Source organism: Eubalaena glacialis, chromosome 12 (genome assembly GCF_028564815.1).
Source record: "Eubalaena glacialis isolate mEubGla1 chromosome 12, mEubGla1.1.hap2.+ XY, whole genome shotgun sequence".
NCBI lineage: Eukaryota > Metazoa > Chordata > Mammalia > Artiodactyla > Balaenidae > Eubalaena > Eubalaena glacialis.
This window is the reverse complement of record NC_083727.1, coordinates 43,331,428-43,358,968: the sequence shown is the minus strand read 5'-3', so window position 1 is coordinate 43,358,968 and position 27,541 is coordinate 43,331,428. Positions and strand designations below refer to the sequence as shown.

The window sequence follows — 27,541 nt, the reverse complement described above, 5'->3', positions numbered from 1 at the left end:
GGCCATCGTGTTTTCATTGTCATTTGTTTCTAGGTATTTTTTGATTTCCTCTTTGATTTCTTCAGTGACCTCTTGGTTATTTGGTAATGTATTGTTTAGCCTCCATGTGTTAGTATTTTTTACAGTTTTTTTCGTGTAATTGATATCTAGTCTCATAGCGTTGTGGTTGGAAAAGATACCTAATATGATTTCAATTTTCTTAAATTTACCAAGGCTTGATTTGTGACCCAGGATATGATCTATCCTGGAGACTGTTCCATGAGCACTTGAGAAGAATGTGTATTCTGTTGGTTTGGGATGGAATGTCCTATAAATATCAGTTAAGTCCATCTTGTTTAATGTGTCATTTAAAGCTTGTGTTTCCTTATTTATTTTCATTGTGATTGATCTGTCCATTGGTGAAAGTGGGTTGTTAAAGTCCCCTACTATTATTATGTTACTGTTGATTTCCCCTTTTATGGCTGTTAGCATTTGCCTTATGTATTGAGGTGCTCCTCTGTTGGGTGCATAAATATTTACAATCGTTATATCTTCTTCTTGGATTGATCCCTTGATCATTATAGTGTCCTTCTTTGTCTCTTGTAATAGTCTTTATTTTAAAGTCTATTTTGTCTGATATGAGAATTGCTACTCCAGCTTTCTTTTGATTTCCATTTGCATGGAATATCTTTTTCTATCCCCTCACTTTCAGTCTGTAGGTGTCCCTAGGTCTGAAGTGGGTCTCTTGTAGACAGCATATATATGGGTCTTGTTTTTATATCCATTCAGCCAGTCTATGTCTTTTGGTTGGAGCATTTAATCCATTCACATTTAAGGTAATTATCGATACGTTTGTTCCTATTATCATTTTCTTAATTGTTTTGGGTTTGTTATTGTAGGTCTTTTCCTTCTCTTGTGTTTCCTGCCTAGAAAAGTTCCTTTAGCATTTGTTGTAAAGCTGGTTTGGTGGTGCTGAATTCTCTTAGCTTTTGCTTGTCAGTAAAGGTTTTAATTTCTCCATCAAATCTGAATGAGATCCTTGCTGAGTAGAGTAATCTTGGTTGTAGGGTTTTCTCCTTCATCACTTTAAATATGTGCTGCCACTCCCTCTGGCTTGCAGAGTTTCTGCTGAAAGATCAGCTGTTAACCTTATGGGGATTCCCTTGTATGTTATTTGTTGTTTTTCCCTTGCTGCTTTTAAAATTTTTTCTTTGTATTTAATTTTTGATAGTTTGATTAATATGTGTCTTGGCATGTTTCTCCTTGGATTTATCCTGTTTGGTACTTTCTGTGCTTCCTGGACTTGATTGACTATTTCCTTTCCCCTATTAGGGAAGTTTTCAACTGTAATATCTTCAAATATTTTCTCAGTCCCTTTCTTTTTCTCTTCTTCTTCTGGGACCCCTATAATTTGAATGTTGGTGCGTTTAATGTTGTCCCAGAGGTCTCTGAGACTGTGCTCAGTTCTTTTCATTCTTTTTTCTTTATTCTGCTCTGTGGTAGTTATTTCCACTATTTTATCTTCCAGGTCACTTATCCGTTCTTCTGCCTCTGTTATTCTGCTATTGATTCCTTCTAGAGAATTTTAAATTTCATTTATTGTGTTGTTCATCATTGTTGGTTTGCTCTTTAGTTCTTCTAGGTCCTTGTTAAATGTTACTTATATTTTCTCCATTCTATTTCCAAGATTTTGGATCATCTTTACTATCATTACTCTGAATTCTTTTTCAGGTAGACTGCCTATTTCCTTTTCATTTGTTTGGTCTGGTGGATTTTCACCTTCATCTGCTGGGTATTTCTCTGTCTTCTCATTTTGCTTACCTTACTGTGTTTGGGGTCTCCTTTTCCCAGGCTGCAGGTTCATAGTTCCTGTTGTTTTTGGTGTCTGCCCCCAGTGGGTAAGGATGGTTCAGTGGGTTGTGTAGGCTTCCTGGTGGAGGCGATGGTGCCTGTGTTCTGGTGGATGGGGCTGGATGTTGTCTTTCTGGTGGGCAAGACCATGTCTGGTGGTTTGTTTTGGGGTCTCTTTGAACTTAGTATGATTTTAGGCAGCCTCTCTGCTAAAGGGTGGGGTTGTTTTCCTGTCTTGCTAGCTGTTTGTCGTGGGGTGTCCAGCACTGTAGATTGCTGGTCATTTAGTGGAGCTGGGTCTTAGCGTTGAGACGGAGATCTCTGGGAGAACTCTCGCCAATTGATATTATGTGGGGCTGAGAGGTCTCTGGTGGTCCAGTGTCTTGAACTCCCCTCTCCCACATCTGAGGCTTGGGCCTGACACCCGGCCGGAGCACCAGGACCCTGTCAGCCACACAGCTCAGAAGAAAAGGGAGAAAAGAAAGAAACAAAAATAAATTAAATAAATTAAATAAAGTTATTAAATTAAAATTTTTTAATATATTAATTTTTTAAAAACTAATAAAAGAAGAGAGCTACTAAACCAATAAACAAATCCACCAATGATAACAAGCAGTGAAAACTAAACTAAGATAAACATATAAATCAGAAACTAGTCAGTCACATACAGCCAACCACAAGTCTACAATTGATCCCAAAATCCACTTCCTCAATTTTGGGATGATTCGTTGTCTATTCAGGTATTCCACAGATGCAGGGGACGTCAGGTTGATTGTGGAGATTTAATCTGCTGCTCCTGAGGCTGCTGGGAGAAATTTCCCTTTCTCTTCTTTGTTTGCACAGCTCCTGGGGTTCAGCTTTGGATTTGGCCCTGCCTTTGCATGTAGGTCGCCCTCTGGCGTCTGTTCTTCGCTCAGACAGGACAGAGTTAAAGCAGCGGCTGATTAGGGGGCTCTGCATCACTGAGGCCGGGGGGGAGGGAGGGATACGGAATGCGGGGCGAGCCTGCGGCGACAGAGGCCAGCATGACATTGCAACAGCCTGAGGTGTGCCGTGTGTTCTCCCGGGGAAGTTGTCCCTGGATCACGGGAGCCTGGCCGTGGCGGGCTGCACAGGCTCCTGAGAGGGGAGGTGTGGATAGTGACCTGTGCTTGCACACAGGCTTCTTGGTGGCGGCAGCAGCAGCCTTAGCGTCTCATGCCCGTCTCTGGAGTCCACACTGATAGCCATGACTCACGCCCGTCTCTGGAGCTCGTTTAGGCGGTGCTCTGAATCCCCTCCCTTCATGCACCCCAAAACAATGATCTCTTGCCTGTTCGGCAGCTCCAGACTTTTTCCCGGACTCCCTCCCGGCCAGCTGTGGCGCACTAGCCCCTTCAGGCTGTGTTCACGCAGCCAACCCCAGTCCTCTGCCTGCGATCCGACCTCCGAAGCCCGAGCCTCAGCTCCCAGGCCCCGCCTGCCCCGGCGGGTGAGCAGACAAGCCTCTCCGGCTGGTGAGTGCTGCTCGGCACCGAGCCTCTGTGCGGGAATCTCTCTGCTTTGCCCTCCGCACCCCTGTTGCTGCGCTGTCCTCCATGGCTCCAAAGCTTCCCCCCTCTGCCACCCCCTGACTCCGCCAGTGAAGGGGCTTCCTAGCGTGTGGAAACCTTTCCTCCTTCACAGCTCCCTCCCAGTGGTGCAGGTCCCGTCCCTATTCTTTTGTCTCTGTTTTTTCTTTTTTCTTTTGCCCTACCCAGGTACGTGGGGAGTTTCTTGCCTTTTGGGAGGTCTGAGGTCTTCTGCCAACGTTCAGTAGGTGTTCTGTAGGAGTTGTTACACATGTAGATGTATTTCTGATGTATTTGTGGGGAGGAAGGTGATCTCCACGTCTTACTCTTCCTCCGTCTTGAAGGTTCCTCACCTGAAATACCTATTTTTAATTTGCAAAGCAATTCTCTCATCTTAGTTCATATTTGCCCGCTAATGGTGGACAAGTAAATAGCCACTAACTTCCTGGAAAAAATGGCAATATGCATCAAGAGTTTAACTCTGTAATTTCAGGCCAAGAATCTGTCCTGAGGAAATATTTAAAACTACCAAGTTCAAATCATTATCCTGGTGTTATCATGATGACTTCAGAGACTTTGCCCCAGTCTTTGAGCATGGTGTGCCTCAGCACCTCCGTCAGTCAAGTCAGATAACCTGGGGTCGTAGACCTCACTGGCAGGTGTCACTTAAGGATGAATGATATAGACGACTAAAATTAGCTTATATCTTTAGGGAGGAATGATGCCAGGTAAATCTAAGAGGTAATGAACTTTTCTTTCTGAAGTTCTTCATGTTCTTGGAGATTTTTCAGAGTATAAGATGATTATGAAATAATATTCTTTTGTTTAGTTTTTGGGTATTGATATTTTATAATTTCCTTTTGGATATAGAAATGTATGCAAAGAAAGGTAAATATATTAAAAGGTTAATGACAGAACCCGAAGGTTTTTCAGTTCATTTTCTGCTTTCACAGCCACAGTCGTGGGCATCTATTATAATGCTGCTCTCTTTTATTACGCTAACAACCTCTTTGCTAAGGGGTTAAGCTACCAGAAAATTATTGGAAAATTATTTTTTCGGTATGTTTTATACTATCTGACCGCTGGGGAAAAGCTGGAGCCCAAAATCGCTAAAAAATAATAGCCTGTTTACTAACAGCAACTCCCAAATGTTTTTTGTTTTTTGAGTTGTTTTGTCTCTAGTTACAAAAATCGTGGTGAGACCTCCACCTGTAGCAATTCCTGTTATTGACCTTCATTAAAATATGATTTTAAAAAAATCAGGACAGGACTGCGGCTGATACCAACAGTTTGAGTGACGGGGAGCACATCACCTCACCTCTTGAAACTTCTGAATCCTCAGTTTTTAAATAAAGGGCTCTGTGATTCTAAATTGGGGAGATACTGCCCGCGAGGGGCACTTGTAAATGTGTAGGAGCATTTTTTTTAGTGGTCAGGGCCCAGTGGTGCTAAATGCCCCGCAGAGAGCCTGGGGCAGTCCTGCAAAATGAAGAATCGTCCCAGACCAAATGCCGGAAGCAGCGTAGATTACCTCTAATTTCCCTTCTGACAGTCAGTGATACCAATTGCCCCTCCATTCTTTGATTCATTTAGTCACCCATTATTGATTCCCTACTGTACGCTGGGTGCCACGCTTCCCAGCTGAAATGTCCCAGAAACCCTGGTTTGTACTGTAGCCTTCTTTCCCCTTCTCTTCTTTCTAAAAGTCCTCCCTACCCGAAGGGCCAACTGGCACTCACAAATAAGGATTTTTCAGCTCAATCCATTAAGAGAACAGATCCCAGGACTCATCAAGTGCTTTGGGGTTTCTAATGACACTGAGAACCAGAAAAGCTCACTTGAGCCCTCCTCAAAGATTGGATGAAGGCCTGGTTTGCCTTCCGTAATTCAGACATAGAGGCCTTCAGCTTCACTGACCGAGGGCTTCCAGCCAGATAATGAAATCCCAATTGTGGAGCATGTAGGTAAATATTCTAACTGTTGATTCAATCATTTCTAATTTTTAAAGCAAAACACCAACTGTCTTATGCCCAGTGAAGAGTTTTCACTGGCAAACACAAATTTCCTAATATACTTAAATGGCATTTGAGGCCAGCTGTAAAACCTGCTTTAGAGCATTTTACCACATCAAGTAGAATCATTAACTTGCTAATTAACTGTGCAGTGGGTGACCATATGCTGTAGTGCAATCCTACCAGCCTTCACGCCTGAACTCAGCCCCTCCCGGAGCACTGTGACATGTGGGCTTAGCCCCCAGCCCATCACTGTGTTAGGGTTAACGGTGTTACTCAGCGTTATCATTTCCCAGTAACCTCGGGGACAGCTTACTCTTCTGATTGCTTGCTCTATTCTGCAAAGGGGAAGGCCGAGGCACGGAGAAGCATGAGGGTCTGTCCAGGTCACCAACAGCTTTTGGGATAGTGAGGATCCTAAGTGCTGTTTACAGTACCAAAAAGCCGTTCTGATGGTCAGGATGCTTTGCAAATATACATTTTTCAGCCTTTAATGAATGTTGGTGACTCTAATTTGCTGTTACTGATTATTAAAAATCCTTGTATGTATTTGATCAATAACTATTCTTGGATACTTCTCATAAGCCCAGCAGGACTCTGGGTGCTGGGAATGTAGTCCTGCTCTCATGGAACTCCAGACAAGTGGGGAAGTCAGACATTATGCCAATAATTCCATATTAATTAAGAATTATTATAATTGACACTATAAAGGAGAGGTATAGGATACAGGGAAATCATCGAATAGGACCTGATCTAGCCTAGGGACCCTAGAGGCTTTCTTAAGGAGGCAGAATATAGGTGCGAGCCTGAAGAAGAAGGCAGGACTTAAAGAATCAGATGGAGCATTCCAGAAGGAGGGGGATGCATGCAGACCCGAGGCAGGAAGGAAGGGCTTGCTCCAGGTAGGAGATGATGCTAGTTCGGTCTAGGTGGCGGAAGTGGCGTGAGTAGATTTAAGAAGTGTTTAGAAGGTGAAGTGGCAGGATTTAGTGATCCATAGGATATACACAGTAAGAGTGAAGGAGTGTTAGGGATCACTGCCCTGGATCTGGCTACTGGCTGGTAGGGCCACCTGTTTAGGATTCTAGCAGAGGAGCTGTACTGTGCAGTGGGACCAGATCACCAGTTTCTCATTTGGTACATGGAGTCTGGAGTCCTGGGGGCCACCCGTGTATCTAGTGGAGACCCTGCCTCACATGGAGTAACCAGAAGTCGCTGCATCTTACCGAGGTGTGGTAGAGACAACCAGTTCTGTGGAGTCCAGAGCATGTGTTTGGAAGCCAGGTATAGAGTGGCATTGAGGTCCTCGTAATTTACAAAATGCTTCCACATGTGTTATCTTCGAGCTTCACAATGATCTTCAGAGAAAGTCAATAGGAATTATTATCTTCATTATACTAACAGGAAATTGAGGCTTCCTGAGTTTGTGGTTTGCCCAAGGTCACACTGCTCTAAGTAAGGATCTAGTACTCACATTCAGATCTTCTGGCCCCTGACACAAAGGTCTTCCCATTTCATTATGTTGTCTCGCTGCATGACCGGGACAAGCTTTCCACCATCTCTTGGGGCTTCCATTTCAGGTAGACTCTCACTATTTGCACAAAATATATAGGAAATGAAGTCAAAAAATTTTTAAATACTCTGTTCATTCTTTTTTCTCCCTCTTTTTTGTTTTTAACTTTTTTTATACAGTATTTTTAAAGTATTTGTAAACTTTTGAGATTAATATTTGCATTTACATTTAGAGCAGTTTTTTCCTATAAAGAGTGAAATGTCAAAGAGAGGTTAAAGTAACTTTTATTGGTAGTGGAGAGAAAGTCCTGGGAGAAATTAAATTCAACTTTTGCCTAGATTCTAATAATTTATAAACTATTATAAGACCTCTGCCCCCTCACCTCCCATTCCCAGATCTACTCCCAGAGTGCTGGGACCATCTAAAACGGCTCCGTCTATTCTCCCCACATCTGAGTATCCCTGTGGAGTCGGCCAGGGTGCTGAGGAAGGTGGATGCCAAGCTGCCCTGACACCATAGGGGCAGGAGAATCTTCACCACCAGCCTGTCTTATTGATTCACCTTCTCCCCTTTTCTTCACGGCTGGGGGATGTTTAAGTAAAGTTCATGTGCATTTGTTTCAGAGTCTGTTTTAATTGCATCAATTCTGGGTCGACCCAAAAACACAGATCCAGGGGAAATGCCCTTTCTACGGAGCAAACTTATTTTTCTGACAGTTTCCATTATATGGAAAGTTTCCCTCTGAACTCCCTATTGTTGCTTCCCTCCTTCCCTCCCTGTAGCTCCTGGACTGTTTTGTGATCCCGGTTGTGATCTTGCTCTCCTGGTTCTTCCTGCTGATCCGGTACAAGGCTGTGCATTTCCTCGGCATCATCGTCTGCATCCTGGGAATGGGATGCATGGCGGGCGCAGATGTGCTTGTGGGAAGGCATCAGGGAGCAGGTGAGTCTCCGTGTTCAACGGGTTACTTGCCTCTGTGGATGAGACCAAGGCAAGACGTGGAATGTTCACGGTTCCTGGTGGAAACAAGGAACCTGGGCTTCCTACTGTCTGTGTCTTACTCGTGTTTGTTCCCTACACCTAGGACAGTGGCACATAGGAGGCGCTTCATACATATTTCTTTAGTGAACAAAGGAAGCAAAAGACAGCTTTCATGCCCATTCTACAGGAACTCAGAAACATTCAGATGGTGTTTAAAGCTGAGAGTCAGGACCCACTTGGAGGATGTGTTGGGGGTCAAAGCTGCCTGATCCAGACCAGCTGGTAAGAGATGGTGTCAGTGGGTCAGGCCACTCCCGAGCCACAGGGACCCTCCCCACACCCCACCCGCCAACGCCTTCTCTCCCGCATCAGAGAAAGACTGAGCTTTCAGATTACTGGGTGAAGGTAGGTATACAGGCTTAAGAGTAGATATTTAAACTTTGAAGCCTAGATTAGGAATTCTCGATAATTTTATGAGGGAGAGCTAAGTGCAGTCTCCTCATGCATGTTTCTTGTTGGTTTATTTGTGGGGAGGTTTTGGGTAGCAGTCACAGGTCATTATCTTGTAGACCTACAAAGCTTCAAGGTTTACTCATCAAATTGCTATGAATCTTCCGAGGAGCCCTGATCCAGAATGCTTTCCAGAGGACCACTTTTAAAGCATTGTAATTCTTTAAAATGTACCAAAAATCCTTGAGTTACAGAAGGTTTCAGGGGACAAGAAAAAAATGACGTTCTTTGTTAACATCAGGAATAGGATAGAAAGTACCCACTCTTCTGTAGTTTTGGAATTGCCTTTTCTTCTAGGGAATTAGAGATAAAAAGTTAAAATTAAGCCATTTCTCTTTGAGACTAGGTCATAAGAAATACCTGAAATGAAAGTTATTTATATTTTTAAGTTGCACCATAGAACTTTATGACTGAAAGGGACCTTGTTCGGCTCCTTTGTATTTGACACACAAAAACTCCAAGACATAGGGAAGCCAAGTGAGCTGCCCGAGGTCACAGAGCTGAGACTAGAACCCAAGTCTCCTGACCTCCTGGGCAGGCTTCCGTCCCTCTCCCACATTGCTGGGAGCTGAACATACAACACAGCAAAAGAGAGACAGCCTCTGTCCTCTCCATATGCTGCCTACACAACGTAATCAGTCCCCACCTCAACAGATGGACTAAAAATACCTATGCCAGCTTTTCCCAAATTCTGTTCTATGAAATAGTGGTTCCATGGGATATTGATATATATTACATGAAAGGCTAGTTTTTGCTCTATACCCATCATGATCCCAATATAGATCATCTCTTTGGACCAATCAGACAATATTTTTGTCAGATACAACATGCCCAGTTGTTATAAAGTCATAATTTAATTACACTTTCTCAGCTTTGCTTGAACTGTGTAAGTACAGACTGAGCAACATGTACCCTTATTTATGAAAATTTTGCTTTGCTGAACTCTAGCTATTCACCCTGGCCATCATTTTGTATCCATAGTCAAGGAAGACAATTGTCATTATAAATCTAAATATTTACGCCCAAAATGTTAAACAAATTTGAATTGATTTCACTAGGTTTTATTCACTAATCCTGTAAAAAATGTTTTCTTGATTTCAATTGAAATGTTAGGAAAGGGGTACTAGTACTATTTAAGAAAAAGAAAGTAAGTCCATTTGGGAGTCTTTCAAAAGTGGTTATTTTTAAAAAGAGTGCAGGGCAACTGAAACGTGGTGGAGTGGTATTTTATCTGTCCGTGTGAATCTGTTTAAGGTCCACAGCATCTTTCCTGGTGTAACATATGAAGTACCAGTGTTAACAGAATTAAGTTTTATCATTGTTGAGTACCTTCCATGCTCATCTGATGGTGCCTAAGTACATGGCATAATGTCCTGACAGCAGCCCAAAGTTAGGATCCAAAGGCTCATTTTACAAAATAATCATTGGGCATGCTTTATATCTACAAAAATATTAAATTAGGCGGTAATTTAAGCTATCTTATAAAATGTCCTGAAAAAAGAAAATAACACACTGATTTTGAGGACAATATAATCTTTGTGTTCATCCCTATCAAAAATGTTCCATTTGTTACCACTCTTACCGTAGAGTTGGTTCAATTGCATTAATTCGCCAGGGAAGGAACTTTTCTAAAATCCTTCAGGCACTCACCAGAACTTTAATCAGGCATTCAACCCGATTTAAATTGTCATCACTGTATCAGGAAAAGATGACTGACTTAGTCCTTTTTATATTGCTTAGTCCACGGTTCTCCTTAGCTTGGGATTTTGAAAATTCTGTCCTCAAGCACTTTTGATATCAGCTGTGGAGACTCTGCCTTGGAGCCTGTGGAATGGTCTACAAAGTGGGACATACACAAAAACACATTCCAATTCTTTGCTTGTCTCAGGAACAACTGATTATCCACTGTAGGTGCTCCCATGCCTTTGAGCTCAGCTGAAAGGAGATGTCTTTTTCCAAGTTTGTCAGTGCAAATAGGTGGGACTAATATGTGCATTCCCTCTTTGCCACCTTCCTCCGCATTATAAGTCTCCTCTGAGAGACCAGCTCTGCATTTATTGATGCATGGGGGAAAGGCATGCAGTAAAGTGGCTCCTGAGAATATGATGGAGGTTGGAGGGTGTAAAAATGACTTAATAAGGCCAAAGAGATTTCTCCATGACATTTCTACTTTCCTTGGAAAACTTATAGATATAAAAGGGAAGGTTAGAAAATAATAAGATTAAGATAAAACTCAATTAAAATAGATCCTTATCATAAAATGTATTTCTTGCTCTTCAAAATATCTTCTTTCTACCACAATACATTTATTGCATCTTATAGTTCACTTATCAAAGATGTTAGATAACCATAATGACATTTTCTTTACTACCAGACATAATTTTATATTTATTTCAAAAGAGAGAAAACATTTTCAAAGAATTAGATAATTAAACATAATTTTTAAAAGTGACAATTTTATTGGTGCCAGGCATGTTCCTGTACATCATCTCATTTAATCCTCCTAATTATGCGAAGAAAGTATTTTTATTCTCATTTTTACAGCTGAAGAAATCAAGGCTCAGGGAAGATAAGAAACATGTGCAAGTGCACACCAGTAGTAAATGGTGCGGCCTATATGTGAAGTCTTTCTGCTACACCACTTAATACTTATTCTTCCATAATTGTGACTCATGTAAGAAAGGTACCATTGTTCAACTGCAGTAAATTAGGATGAATGACTGTCCCAGATAGGCCAGAATGGAAGGGTTTCCCCAGAAGTGGGACTTTCTGTGCTAAAACCAAGAGAGTCCCAGGAAAACAAAGCAGTTGGTCGTATTTAAAACTCAAAAATATTCAGTGAGATGGGTTCATTTTCATAAATTGCATTAGCAGTCTTTCAACACTCTAGAATACTATAATTCACCATTTATTCTTGAAATAGTGGTAAGTAATGATTTTAAATAATATTCCCTCTTCTCCTCCCACAACCACACAGACACAAGTATCCCTCCAAACGTAGTGTTTCTAGTACTTAATCAAAAATCTAATAAGGAAAACCAATTCTTGCAAAGCAGTCATGACTGGGTTGATTAGAACTAAGAAGCAATCCAAAATGAGAAATGGCCAACCCAAACAGACAGGTGGTGACACAAAGGGAACGATTGATTCACTCTTTTTTAACCACCATTTACTGAACACTTAAAAAGTGCCAGATGCTATGTTAAGCATTTTACATTATTTTGCATTTTTAAATCTTATTGACACTATTTTATGGTATCCTCGCCATAACCTCATTTTAAATTAAGGAAACACAAGTCAGAAAGACTCTATAGCTTGCCCAATGTTTAACAACTAATAAGTGACAGAGATGTGATTAGAACCCATGTCTACCTGAATTGAAAGATGTCACCACTCAAAATCTTTACCATGAGATGTATTAAGACCTCTTCCATCAGCTCAACTCATTTAAACATTTATTGAGATCTTATAATGTGCCAGGATCTGTGCTAGGGACCGCAGAGAATATAAAGCGAAGTAAGTCACAGTAGGCCCCTCAACCCTACTGTATAAGAAAACAGGAAAGGGAAGACAGGCAAGTTAACAAATAATAGACGTGGGGCAAAGTGCAGTGGGGGCCATATGCAGTGACAATGGTGTGAAATTCAGAGGAGAGAAAGAAGGCACTGGGTTGAATGAACTTCTCATAATTTCAAATGTGTACATTTGCCCCAAATTTGCAAATCATTATCACTCATTGTGGTTTCAACCATACGTAAATGACACACTTGCTAGATATAATTTTCCCTGTGAACTTTCTGAGAAATTGACTCTACCGTGTCAGATATCTATTGCATTAATAAGGCACGAAACATAGAGTAATATGTTGTAATTTCCAGTTAACTAGATACAAATTGTAGGTACAAAATATTATATCAAACACTGCATTATACAATACGGTTGGATAAAATCATGTCCTAGTTAGTTTAACTATATTTAATCATCTAAGATTTCATACATGCTATATGTATAGGTACCCACTTTCAAATGATTTAAAAACTGATAAATACACTTACTAGTAAAATTTTAATAAGTAAGATTTAATCACTTTGTTACCGATAACTTGGGAAATACTTCTAAACTTGCAGTTACACAAAATTGTATCATTATTAACAATAATTATCACTGCATTGGTGAAAATTCAAAGTACTCGGGAGTAGATTCCATATAGTCAAATGCCTAACAGAATAGGCCATAATGATATAAATGTGGAGTTTGAAAAAGATTGTTGAGACTATTCATTGAAACAGTGTGGCCTCTTTTTAGGACTTTTAAAAGATGGACTGATGTTTCCCTAATTTCTATTAAAATAGTTTATTATAATTTAACTTTCCTGAATCTATTCATATAAAATTAATTTCATGTAACCAAGAATTCTATCGAGCAGCACTTCCACACTTCACTGATACAACAATAATTGATATTCATAATAATGGCCCCATGTCATCACAAGATTCTGAAATGGGTCCTTATTGAAAAGTGACTGAATCATGTTCATTATAATTTTATAGTCTTAGTAATGGATACTTTTTACTTCATGGGTTATTCTGCAAATGAACTCCTTAAAATTAGAAGTTTTGTCATGATTTTCTAGTTGACACATAAAAAAAGATTCATCAGGTTGCTCTGTAACAGCAACCTTCATTTCCCTGGAAGACACACCCAGGGACACAGCCGTGAGGTCTGGTTCCTCATCGGAGCCTCCTCATGTTCTTGGGCCACCCACTCCCCATGAGCCCCGGGAGGGTTCCCAGCCCTCGCAGTTCCACGCTCTCAGCTCCATTCCCCTGAACTCCAGCAAGCTCTCCTGCCTTTCGGGGTATCTTTTCTCTCTCTGATTCTTACCAGCAGTGGGAATCTGTCTTAGAAAAAGTGACAGTAATTAGAGTGAAGAGGTCTCTCCCCAAACCCAGCCCAGATTCTTTTATGTGAAGCCTCTTCCTAGAGAATGTGCAGTGCTCCCAACTGTACAGTGAACATCTGGCTCTGCAGTTTTAGGTTGTTCCAGCTAATCTGGAAATCCAAGGCTACTCTAAGGTGGGTCTCTTCCTTAGAATCACGCTGGAGAGAGCGCCCTCCCAATCCCGCACCTCTTCTGCCCCAGAGCTGCATGTCTGCTGAGCTCCCATGAGCCAACTACACAGGACACAGCTGGAGGCTCCTTGGGTACAAGCCCACCGTGAGGCCACCAGCTGCTGATTTCCACTGTCCTTCCCTAGCTTCACACTTCCTGGAGTGGAAAGAGTTGGCCTAAGTATAGGAAATAGCTAGGTGCGTAATTTATGAGAGATTGGACAGGAACCAAAACTAACCAAAACTGAATTTAGAACAAATAGATATTTTTATGAAAGAAGAAAAATACTAATGTGATAATGAATTACATATATTTTCACCCTTATGTTACTTACTTTAGGGGAGTTGAAAATTTCAACCCATAATCCCTTTCGCTCAGACAGAAGACATGGGGCTTTATGGAGAGGGTACAATCTAGAAGAAACTGGTCACTTTCTTAGCTAGGGAAGACTTCTTGTTGGGGACATAGGCAACCTTTTTATATCACAACGTAACTGGAGCACACATAAACGGACTTTACTAAATCTCAGTTGGCAAAATACAGAACTTCTGTAAAAATGTCAGAAAAGAATAGGCATAGGAAGCTGATTTTGCCGATGCCAAATTCTTGTTAGGAAAATTTTAATAAAGCTTCCTCTTTTTTTTTTTTTTTTGGTTCCTAGGGGAAAATAAGCTGGTAGGGGACCTTCTGGTCTTAGGGGGAGCCACGCTCTACGGTATCTCTAACGTCTGGGAAGAATACATCATCCGAACTCTGAGCCGAGTGGAATTCCTGGGAATGATTGGACTCTTCGGGGCATTTTTCAGTGGAATTCAGTTGTGAGTAAAAATAAGAAATTCAGGCAGTCAATACTCTTAGAGCTTATTCTTACAATTTTTTTTTCATTTGGGGTATGGTTGTTCACTTTATTTTACAAAAATCAAAGGTAGAAACCTGTCACCAACCTCTCACATGAAATCTGAAAAACTCAATATCTTTATTAGTAAATTTCCTGCAAACTAAATGAATTTTTAATGGATATATTTAATGGACTTTGAAGATAATTTACAAGAATGCATGAGAAGTACATTGATTCTCCCAAACCAGCCAATGAGGTTTTACTTAGAGAAACAGACAAACTAAGTGTAAATGCCATGATTTGATGCACTTCCAAAAAGGGGCATTCTGTTTACTACTGACAACCAGTAAACTAGTCTTACTAGTAACCACCACTAGAAAACTCATAGTTTAAATTTTCCTTTTATAAATTTTTTCTTTTATTGCCCCTGGATTTGCACAAGTGAACCATATTTCAAATTCATCTGTTAGGGAATTCCCTGGCAGCCCAGTGGTTAGGACTCAGCACTTTCACTGCCATGGCTCGGGTTCAATCCCTGGTAGGAGAACTAAGATGCCACAAGCAGTGTGGCACGGCCAAAAAAAACCAAACAAAAACGAAAAACAAAAACCAAATTCATCTCTTAGAAATTTAGTGTTTCCATTTTCCTTAAACGAGTGAAGATATAACACAGGCATTCACTAAGCATCAAAAAGTCAGAAACAACAATTTTGCAATAATTCTGGCATTAGAACATATAAGTCATCACTGACTAGGCCTCAGAAGTTGTTACGAGAATAAGTGTCAAACAAAGCATAATTTTCCATCAATAAAGGCCATGGATTTTAGTTTCACATAAGAGATAAAGAAGGATAGTATAACCTCCAGTCTAATTTCAGCAAATCCCTCTCTGCAAAGCAAGTAATTCTGATTTCACCAAATCACTTTCTACAAAGTAAGTTCTTTGTACTGGGGCAATGTCTGAAATTATTTATGGAAGCTATTTTGGCATCACTTTAAACTGGTTTTGCAAATAGGCTGTTTCCAAGAATCCTCCAAACTTCGGTATCCTGAGATACAGGTGAAAAACTCCATAGCAAACAAGGCAAGGACATGGGAAGACTCCCTAAGAAAGATTTATTTTTGGTTCATTTTGAAAGCATGCTGGCATTTTAAAGTTCCTAAATTTGGTGCTTCAGATTTGTAAGAGGAAAAGAAATAGCCTAGTTCAACTGTTCATAACCAACATTGTGTAGATGGATGGCTCATTTTATGGATTATTATTCTTGAATCCAAAAAAATATTTTCAGAGATCTAGCACTCATCTGCTTCAGTTATAGGCCATTAGAGCTGACAGAGCCCTTCAGAAACACTGCTGCCAAAATAGTGGAAGTGACATATGAGTGTGTTTGGCAAACGGGATACACTGAGGGCACACTGAAACCAAAGGGACACCGGTGGAGCCGTGCCCCCTCCCCTCCTGGTCCTCTTCCAGAACAGTGGTTCTCAGAGTGTAGTTCCCTCACCAACAGTACTGGCACCGCATGAAAACTTGTCAGAAACACACATCCATGGGCCCCACCCAGATCTACTGAATCAGACTTTCGAGGGATGGGGCCCAGGAAACTGTTTTAACGTGCTCTCCAGGTGGCGGTTTTGTACATTGAAGTTTGAGAACCACTGCCCTGAAGGGTGCTCAATCAGAAAACTGATTAAACCTGCAACCTCGCCATATACTTTTGAGAAAGCATCTCAGCAAGAAGAAGCAAAGGCTAGAGGCAGACTGGGTGAGAAGGACTGCGGAGGGTCTGTGCTCCACCATGCCCACTGGCTCACTCACCAAACAAGATCCTGCAGGGATAAACCTTGGGCTGGGCTGCCTAATGAGACTTGCCTCTGCATGATCCAGAGTAATTTTTGAAATTCAATTGATTGCTTCATGATTTGTGTAAATCTGGTAAGTGAAAAAAAGAAGTAGGACGCATTGCTTATCAGGTCTGCTTTCTTTCAATTCGCAGAGCTATCATGGAGCACAAGGAGCTGTTAAAGGTGCCCTGGGACTGGCCAGTAGGTAAGGGGTGTGCTCACCTAAGATGCTGTTTTCAGTAAACCTGAGAAATAACGTATGGAGAGTGACGGGGGTGGCGGTGAGGCGCAAACAAGGAAAGGACTTAGACTGCCAGGGACAAAAGAAAAGGAAACCCCCTTGTCACTTTAGGGATTCGTACACACTAGAAGAGACTGAACTGTATGATTCATAATGTTTCTTAATTGAGCCTCTGCCCATTATCATCGCCCAGATGCCATTAGTGTAGACACAGAAGTATGTTATTAGGTTAAAGACCAACTGGAAAGAAACAGTGCCCCCAGGCAGTGGTGGGACACAAATGACAGCAATTTGCTCCAGCCGAGAAACACCAGACTGACGTGATCATTAAAAAGTGGCACTTTAGTAAAGGAAATAAGTCTCCCCTAGAGCATCCAGGAAAAGCAGCCCTGCAAACCCTTTGGTTTTAGCCCTATATGACACATTTTGGACTTCCAAAACTGTAAGAGAATAAATTTGTATTGTTTTAAGCCACTAAAAAAATAAAAAAAATTAAAAAGTGGCACTTTAGTAAAGGAAAAAAACTGAACTTAACAAAAAGGCACAAAAGAAAACAAGGTAATGGGCATTCTGAACCCATAAAAACCTTTTTGGAAGGGAGCAGGTTGCACAAAAGACATGGTTAATTGATCTCCAGATGGACTTGGTGGAAAATACCAGACAGACTTTGAGCTACTTAATAGTCAGCCAGAGCATCTAGATGCCACCTGTTTCTAAAGTCACTTTTCTCTAAAAAAAATTTAGGACAAGGATTTAAGATCCCAGGTGATGCTCTAATAATGATCACTCAGCAAGCCCTAGACGGGACTGACCTACCCTCAGCCCTGAAATATCCCCTCAGTGTCTATACCAATACGCCTGGGTTCCAGCAGTGAGCACAGAGCTTGGCTTATGGGCATGCTTGGGAAGTGTGTGCCCAGGTGAAAATACAGGTGGTTCCCCACTCTGAAGCTGGCCGTTTGCGCCATCTCCAGCTTACATGAGCTTTCATGGAACTGACAGCTTCAGTCAAATTCTGCTTCTCCGAACAAGGACAACAGTGACATAAAGCTCCCTGCACCACTTTACCTACCCTTGACCCTGAAGCATCCAGGGTTGACTTGCTGCTGACAGAATGGCCTCTGAAGGCACACCAGGTGCTACAGAATTATGCACGACTGCCCCTGGGGTTATCTCTAGTGACTTCAAGGGCTCCCCAGCCCTTGTGTCTGTCACAGAGTCCTGCCGTTTAATTTCTCCCGAGATGATACAATTAAATGAAAATCAATAGAGAGAAGGGATTGTAGGGAGGAGAGGAAGGCGGCTGGGAAAGGAAGCCAGCTGCAGGTTACAGCTGCATTGGCCTTTGTGATTCTCAGAGCCAGGATGTTACCTGTGCTTGGTAACACTTCACAAGCAGTGGTCCATGAGTATAAATTAATTTTATATTAATAGTAGTAGCACTAATAAAAAATAATTTGTCCTCTAATTATGTGGACGTCACGTGCATGTCCACCAAGGTTCTGTTATAATTCAGTGTTAGTTAAATATGTCATCAAAAGGTAGTTTTATTCTGAGCCCTCGTATTGCCATTAAAATGTCAATCTCCTGTGGTCCAAGATGATGAAGGGAACACATCATAAAACCATTCGTTTAATTTCTGACTGGAAATGAGGCTCAGATGGTCCAGAAAAGGAACCAAATATTCATCTTTTCTTTCTGAAGCATGGGTACGGGTTGAGTGTTTTTACACCATGGCCATCTTTGTCCTCCTACCTCATCCTGACCTACTACAATGTTCTACTACTTGGTTCAGTTCTAGGCACATAAAATTCAGTGAATAAATGTTATTAAATGAGTGAATGAATGACAAGCAAAGGAGACGGGCTGTCCTGCCCTCTCTCATCTTACAAAAATATTGACAAAAGGGAAGCGGTGGAGACAAGGCAGGAGGCTTAGGCTTGGCATTGCACTTTCTTTCTGGGAAACCAGGAGATGGCGTAGCAGCTACTGGAACTCATGGACCCTAGAGGCAAGGAGACATCAAGGGGATCAGCCTCCCATCAAGGCCACCCCATGCTCCATGGGAAATCACCCAACAGTGCCAAGCTCTTATCACTGTGTCTTGGTGGAGCGCTCCCAGCGTCTTAGTTAAGAGACCAAAATCCAAGACTATATCTCCCAGTATCTGTCGATGCGTTTCTCTCCCTTCCCTCTCTCCACATCAGTAATCCCCATCATATAGTCTCTTGGACAGCTCCTATGGTTGCCATTTTATCAAAGTAAAAAGATTTTTTTTCAATGGAGCAAGTGGGGTAATAAACGTGTTTCATATTTTCTGGATTTGGAAAGCATTTTTTAACAGATTCTGTTATTTTCTAATAATATTGGCCAATTGCAAGATACAAAGAGTAATTAAAAGCAAGAAGATAACATTCATTTATTGATGCTGTTTGTTTTTATTTCTTTGTTTTACTCTACTGAACAGAACGACTGGGTCCGGTTATGTAATCACGAAACTCAAGTGAAATGTAAGACCTAATAGAGCTAAAATGTCCTCCTGTGGAACAGGTGGACAGATTAGTCAGAAATCTAATAACTAGCTTAAGCGTTCCCTTTGTCCCATTTGCCATATTGTGTTGAAGGACGTGTGAACAAGTGTTAGCTGACGTGCAAGTCCAGCGTCAGAGGAAGAAAATGTGTGCAGTGGGTCAGCCAACGCCAGTTCGTGGTGCGCTGGGGCTTCACTTTTCTTGCCGTGGGTGATGCTTGCTTTGGTTTTGGTTTTGGTTTTGTCCTAGAGACCAAAACAAGAGATTTGACCTTTCCCCGAAGATGCAGTAATGGGACCACAGAGCAGGAAAGACCTTAAAGATCATTAAGAATACAGCCTTTCTTTTTACCGATGCTGAGCTGGAGGCCTGGGGAACTGAGGCCGCTCCTCTGGGCTCACGGCTGCCTGTGGTGGGACTAATTTGCACTCTCTGAGTCATCCCCCCCCCAGCCTGGTGCTTAGTGCATATGTCCTGAGAAACCATCTTACCTCGCTTTTATTTTTAAGAATTAAAAATAATGTTTTAAAAATCTAGTCTAGTCAAAGGAAAGTAAAAGAACACCAGTGACACCAGGGGGATCCCAAAGAAAGTGATGAGATAAAATATATGCAGCATACACAGACATGTACTATATACATGTATATACCATATCCATCATATATAAGCATATATAGCACATATCACATGATGTATCATGTATATATGATGTGTATATATCATATATAAAATGAGATGCTCATTACAGTCAAATAGGATGGCTCATCCAAGCCCCATTTCTCTTCATAATAATTAGACAACATAGGTTAGTAGTATGTGCTCAGAATTTAAATTCAGGCAGCCTGAGTGACCTGAGGGCAAGCTACTCAACCTCTGTAAGCTTGTCTTCTGCCTGTTTGCTCACAGATCTGTTTCTTACTGTTACTCTGCTCTTCATTGCAGAGGCTGACGACTGACTCATGCAAAACAAACAGTGCTTCCCAGGCTGCTTTGTTAACTGGCTTTCAGTTAGATTTGGCCAATGGGAAGCAGTAGAAGGGGACTGGAGGGTGGGAGAAAGAAAGAAACCACGGAGTGTCTCCTCCTTTCAGATCAGGTCTCTAGAAATGGCCGAGTGTCCTCTGATTATTCCTCTGCTGGGCTTCCCTGACTTCTGACCTCTGGTAACATGGCCTCCTCCCTGGATCCCTCTGGCTCCAGGGGTGTGAATAATTTACTGCTATTGCTAATGTCTGGGTTGCCTCACCATCCCTGTTTCCCCATCACCCGTTCAAACACCTTTTTAACTTGTGCCCCATATTATATTTACTCTTTTGAACATGGTATGGATTGTGTTTTTTGACTGATACACTCTATAAGCCTCTATATTTCCTCACGTGTGTAAAGAAGAACAATAGCAATGGCAGCAATGGCATTATACTGTTATGGAGATTAATTAATGTACATAAAGTACGTGACACATAGCAAGTGCTCAATCAGTATTAGCTGGTAGTATTCTTTCCAATTTCTTTAGCTTAAATCTCTTTAGTGTGTGAGGACAAGAGCTACCAAATTCTGTCTTTAGTGAGAGGGAAATCATTTCAAATAAGAAATGGTTATACATATACTTTGTAAATGTAGTTATTGCACCCATCATGTGGTTGTCAGTCAAAAAGTAATTCAGTCCGTTTGTTTGATCATGTCGATCGATTGTTTGAAAACCCCTCATGCACAGCAAGTTGGGCCTTCAGATGCATCACTTACGTCCATTAACTAGCTAATGTCCATCTAAGAACAACGAATCAGTAAATTGCAGCAATACTACATTCCCACTCTCCACTTAATCGTGTGTTCATTTGGCTGACCATGCTTTGCTCACAAAACAGGATATTCACACACAAAAACATTGGTTGACCCAGCAAAGTGATTAACTATGATGGTGTATATATTTCACTCCTATCCCTCTAAATTTAATTTCTGCAGTTTTTAAGAACAGGTCTAGAGTGTTTAAGCCTGGAGCATCTCAAGGTAGCCTGATGAGTAGAGTGAAACTCTGCTGTGTATCTATTTTCTTACACTCCTTGGCTCACCAATTTGCTTGTAAAGTCACACCTCTTCTCTGAGCTGCCAATTGTATATCCACTCCCTACTGGACAAATCCTTCTGGATGATGCGTAAGCATCTAACACCTAACGTGTTCAAAATAGAGCTTTTTATTTCCCCTGAAAACCTGGTCCTCCTGCTCCGTTCTCTCCATCTCAGTAAATGGCATCATAATTCACCCAGTTTCTAAATTAGCGAGAGCCCATGTGAACCCATAGGTGTCTTTGACGCTGTCCTTTTCCTCACTACCCACATCCAGTCTACCAGCAGGGCGTGTTGAGTCTTCACAGACCAGCCACTTCCCTTCGTCTCCACTGCCACTCCGAACAAAGCCACCAGCATCTCTTGCCTGGGCTGAGACCCTGCATTCCTCACTGGTCTGCTCCGTGCTTTTCTCCTTCAGTTCCTTCTCCTCACAGTAGCCAAAGTCATCTTTTAGAAATGTAGATCAGACGTTAGCCACCTGCTATGAACTCCTCAGTGGCTTCCCATTACAACTAGAATAAGATCGATTTCTTTCTAAGACCTACAAAACCCCACATACTCCAGCCCCTGCCTAATTTTCCAACCTCCTCTCTTATCACTGCCTCACTCTGTTCATCCTGCTCAGATATTCTGGCCTCTGGTAGCTCCTGGAAGCCATCAGGGTCTTTTCATTTGTAGGTCCTCCTGCCTAAGTTATTTTTCCCCTGGTAATCTCCTTTAGTCCTTCAGCATTCAAGGTAAGTGCCACCTCCACCCCTCCTAAAGCAAGCCCCCTGTCATTCCTCATAGGAACCCCTTTCTTCCTTCATAGTACTAATACCAACTCTAAGCTTCCTGTCTGTCCTGTTTTCCATTGTATTGCTAACCCATAGCAGAGTCCCTAGAGCCTAGTAGGTACTCAGTGAATACATGGGTGAATAATTGAGTGAATATAAAACATCAGATCTCACATGTGAGAGTCTGTAGTGTGCTAGGTAAGGTAATGGGAGGATAGGATTGTGGAACTTCCTAGCCCAGTCATGTATAATCGAAAAAAAAAATTTTTTTTAAGGCTTTGGTTCCTGGACTATGTTCTGATCAAGTTTGATTACTTTTAGTGGATTAATTTAGGATATATTTTATCCCTAGTCTGTTCATCTCAGATTCCTTAAAGGAATACTGAATTAATTTTTATGTCTTTTCATGTATTAATCATAGGTTATTTAATATTGCATTTTTAGTAACTTGGTTAAAAGGAAAATGAATTATAAGTAGCATGAAACCCAAGTACAGGAAAATTGAACATTTTTAGGGAATTAAAACTTTGGATGGGGAGCCAAAAGCCATCTGACATTACTATGACAGAATATCCGCGAGAGGACTTGTATAATTTACTGAACGAGAAAAGTGATTATTCCAGTTTCCTCTTAGGGCATTTCCACCACACTAGAGGGGGCTGTTGTACTGAGTTTGCTTACTTAGTGTTCAAAATAAAATTCTTATGTAGACTTGGCATGGCTTTCCTGAAACTTTCCTTAAATATCAGAAACATATAGAATAATGATTCATGCCCTGAAATGCTTTTCATATGGGAAAACCAAATTTCTCTATGGAGGGATCCCTGTTCTTCACAGTCAAAGGGACTGGATGTCTAGTACCTACCAAATCCTCCAAAATTCATAGGACTCAAGGGAAGAAATCTGCCCACAGCCTAAAGCAGACACATGTAATCAAGGTTCCTTTGGAAATGTTGGATATTTTATTATATAAAAATGCCCAGAGATCCACTGAATCGCATTACTTATGCTTTTTCTATGCCTTATTCTTTCAAGGTAGAGAAATGAGCATAATTTTTCTACATTTGTGTTACATCAACATCTAGGAAGTGATGAACCAAACTCTAGATTTAGCCATAATCTTCTGTTTGGGACTCAACAAAATTATGTACTTATGGAATTAGTATTAACAATTGTGTATCTAGTTATAATGAGAGACAGAGAAAGAGAGAGAGAATTTCAGAGGATGAGGGACTGATCATATAGCATTTTAAGGGCATTTTTTTCTTCTTTTTTATCTTTCTGTTTTGCAAAACTTCGTTCTTTGATGGTCTACAAAGCATTTACCTATCTATTTCTAAAATAACAGAGCCTGCGTGTGAGAGCCCACGGTATGCTAGGAAGAGTGATGGTGGAATAGGACTCTGGTGTTGGCAGTAGGGCTGAGCAGGATTCACAGATCTGGAAGAAACTGACAGATCATCTTGTGTCAAAGCAATGAAGTGATTTGCCCAAGGTCACACAGTTAGGACTTCAGTGCGGTACTCGGACTTAGTCCACATCTCTTTGTCATGTAAGCCCTTCCATTTTAAGGACTGTGTAGTTATTCATCATTGTGAGCAATACATGACACCAAGTAATTTTGTTCCTATGTTGCAAATAAAAAAGAAATGAAAAAAGTTTTAAAAGACATGGGTACTAGAAACTACTTACAGCACAACCAGAAATAGAATTTAGAAGACTTGACCCTATGTTCTGACTGTAGCCACTAAGAGGTACTCCTTCCCGGAAGAAGCAAAACATCATATATGTGTGAGAAGCATGTGGTTTTTGTTCCACGTGCAGATTTTCACTTCTTGCTTTATGTTTTAGCTATGTATTACCCAATAATAAACATCCGTTAATAGAGTGAAAGATAAGTCGGGGGGCACCATTCCCCTTCCTTCACCCACTGTGGATCCATAGAGGCCCTGGAAGAGGCTGTGACATTGCCTCTCTTTCCTCTCCCCATCAGGACTGCTCTACGTTGGCTTTAGTGCCTGCATGTTTGGTCTCTACAGCTTCATGCCAGTGGTCATAAAGAAAACCAGCGCCACTTCGGTCAACCTCTCCCTGCTCACCGCAGATCTGTACAGCTTGTTCTGTGGATTGTTTCTCTTCCACTACAAGGTAAGTGGAGTCAGTGCTCCTTTCTGAAGATGATACTTTGTAGGAAGGAATGCATATAGGTAGGAATACTCTGCTGTGGAATTGCCCCAATTCTGTGATTTTGCATTGAGAAGCAGGAATGCACGTCTGTGTGCTAACCCCTATGACCTGGGTATTCACATTCCAACTATAAGACTGAAGCAACATTTTGTCATAAGAGACTAGTCACTAGAGACATTTGATAGTGAAAGATAAGAAACAGCTCTAGAGGGAAAGGCTTTCAAATAATGGGGGACAGTTTTTCTGACATCATTCACCCCAGAAGCTACTCTTTTTTCCAGCCTAAAGCTAGGGAGACTTGTACAATTCTCAAACTATAGCTGCCAAATGGATTCTGCCAAAGGCACCGGAAGAGTGTATTCTCATTGGAGAAAAGACATAGTTCCTGCAGTTTCTGTTTTGCATGTATTTTTATAGCAAATATGAATGGAAAATGCTAATGCATTCAAAATAGTTTCTATTATATCAGCCCTAAAGAAGAAACTATTCAGTACCAAGATGGCAATCTCTTCAAGTGTAAGACTCTACCCACATCCTCACCCAAGGCAGGCATGACATTGGTTATGGCCCACTGAGGTGTGCTATGAGAGGCTATTTTTAAAACACTACACTCACTGATTCATTAACAATTGACTAGAGTTGGTATGTGAGAAGAGACCCGCTTGCCATTCCTTAACTAGTCCTATAAGATAAGGGTCAGTGGAGACTATGACCAGTGTGAAAAAGGACGAGTAAGGGATATCCAAACAGATAAGACCAAATTAGGACAGGCCAAAGAAGAAGAGACAGAAGAAAAGAGGCGCTGCTCTGGGCCACTTCTAGCCAAGTGCTTCACCAGCAGTATTACAGGTAATGTCATCCTCTCACGGATGTGGCCAGTTGATAGGGCATCTTGGTGGGCAGGGCATCTTCAACCAGGTCACACTGGGTTTGGAGGTTCCCGGAGAAGTGCTGAGCTGGAGGGAGTATGTACTTGAGATGATGACCAGAGGCCAAGCAGCAGAAGTGAATGTTCAGAAATATCACTGTGCTAAGCCAAAATCATAGCCAAGAAACAGACCAAGAAGAGCAGACACGGGTGGAAAAGAGGTCACAAACAAGGTTGGCAGCTGGAAGGACCAGAAGCAGATCTGGAAGATGAGAGGTGAAGAAAGCAACCATGGCAGCAGATAGGGATGAAATGCTGAGTCCCTGTTTTACAGGGAAACTTCTGCCAAGCGTGGTGGCAAAAATGGCAGCTTAAAGAAATTGTCTATTGCTGGACAGCATTTGTACATTGTTGGTAATTTGTTTTGTCTAGTTGGTACAGTCTGTTTCCTGAGTGCACCCTGGTCCTCATAAGGGCAAAAAGTAAAGTCTCAGCATGTTCCCCCCATTGCTCCCCACCACAGTGTTAGGAGGACCACCTTCCCTCAGAATCCCCCTCCAAACACACCCAGTTCTTTTCCAGAGCCAGGGACTCATCAGTACAGCACAGTGGCTGCCATTTTTCTGTCTCTCCTCTACAGCTAAGCATCCACATCTAGTCCATTCCTCAGCATGAGTTCTGTTCTCAGCACTTCCTCCTGTAATTGTCTTTATAAGGTCCAACTAGAAGAATCCCTTTAATCGTCCTTGAGGAAAGATGACTGAAACCTATTGTTTTGATGAAGGACTACGGTCACTTCTTGGGCAGTCCAGATCCAGTTCGGCTCTCAGCATCCTTCAGAGCAGTGTCCTGGAAAGTCTGCTTTCACCAGGGGTACTTGCTAAAAATGCAGATTCCTGGGCCACACCCCTGAGCCACAGAATCAGCATCTGGGGGTGCACCTGAGGGAGTCTGCTCCTCCGTGAGGCCGATGTTCTCTGAATTTGAGAACAAATACCTGAAAAGGGTCCCTGAGCAGTGCTTGTTCCTATTTGAGTCTGTCACTCCTCATACTTCCACTGACTTTTGGTTAGACCTGGGGCTCTCTACATCAACAAGCATCAGGAACTGGGAAGGCTGATGAACCAGGTAAATTCTAACTCTCCAAAATTCATCTTCTCCTCTCCTCATTTGTATGTAACTGCTAACTTAGGATAAGTAACTTTGGGGAAGAGGAAACCGTGCAGTACCCTGTCATCGTGCCATCAGAAGGGAACCTGTGTTATCTGAAAATTACATTCCTGTACTCACCTATTTGGAGGTGTCATAGATTTTTTTTAATTCTTAAAGCAATGCTTTTCACTATACACATATATTTCGTTACCATTTAACAGATACATTTCCTTAAGGTAAGAAAACACAATAGGTGTTTTCTCTAGTCAAAATTGATTCCTATTGTCTTTCTTTAAATCAAACTTTCAAGATAATTGTAGATACACATGCAGTTTTGAGAAATAATACAGAGTTCCCATTTACCCTTTACCTAGTTTCCCCCATTGGTGACAATCTTGCAAACCTGTGGTATAATATCAGGATATTAACATCGACACAGTTAACATGCAGAATATTTCCATCCCCACAAGGGTTGTTCTTGTTGCCTTTTTATAGCCATGCTTACTTGTCTCTCACCCACCTCCTCAACCCCTTGAAACCACTAATTTATTCTCCATTTCTCTAAATTTGTCACTTCCATGTAAATGGAATTGTACAGTATGTAACCTTTTGGGATCGACTTTTTTCACAGCATAATTTCTCAGCATAATTCTCTGGAGATTCATCCATATTTTTTTATATATTAGTAGCTCCTTTTTTATTGCTGAGTACTATTCCACAGTATGGGTGTACCACAATTTATTTAACCACGCACTCAGTGAAGGACTCTGGGTTGTTTCTGTTTGAGGCTATTACATGTAAAACTGTTATGAACATTCATGTACATGTTCTTGTGTGAACAGATTTTTCATTTCTCTGAAATAAACAACCAAGAGTACAATTGCTGGGCTTATGGTTGTAGCATGTTTAGTTTTATAAGAAATTGCCAAAATGTTTTCTGGAGTGACCTGTTATCTTTTGTTACAAAGAAATACATATCAGTTGTGAGAAAGTCAGAAAATACAGATAAGTATTGTTATACATTGGTACCATTTACAGTGCATATTATTTTTGTAGTACACATATTTGCAGTTCATATATATTTTTAAATTTAATTACACCATGCATACTGCTTTGTTACATGCTTTATTTAAACTTAGCATGTAGGGACTTCCCTGGCTGTCCAGTGGTTGAGACTTCGCCTTCCAATGCAGGGAGGTGTGGGTTCGATCCCTGGTCAGGGAGCTAAGATTCCACATGCCTCACAGCCGAAAAACCAAAACATAAAACAGAAGCAATATTTTAACAAATTCAATAAAGACTTTAAAAATGGTCCACATCAAAAAAAAAATCTTAAAAAAAATAATAAATAAATAAACTTAGCATGTATATATTTCCTTGTCTTTTAATATCTCTATATAATGTAAATGTGAATGAGTGGTTCTCAACCCTGACTGTGCATTATAATCACCTGGAGAAAATACCAAACATAGCCGTTCCAATGGTTTGAGACCATAAGGCTCAAAGCCAAGTCAACAAACCCATACC

General features: G+C 41.2%; 1 protein-coding gene across 1 annotated transcript in view; it reads left to right on the top strand.

Annotated features, from left to right (window-relative positions):
• SLC35F1 (solute carrier family 35 member F1) overlaps positions 1 to 27,541 on the top strand; it is a 400,751-nt gene that overhangs the window by 344,311 nt on the left and 28,899 nt on the right. The window contains exons 4-7 of the mRNA XM_061206841.1: positions 7,688 to 7,847; positions 14,171 to 14,327; positions 16,345 to 16,397; positions 23,801 to 23,955. Coding sequence (XP_061062824.1) covers positions 7,688 to 7,847; positions 14,171 to 14,327; positions 16,345 to 16,397; positions 23,801 to 23,955 — 525 coding nt within the window. The remainder of the gene's footprint in view (positions 1 to 7,687; positions 7,848 to 14,170; positions 14,328 to 16,344; positions 16,398 to 23,800; positions 23,956 to 27,541) is intronic.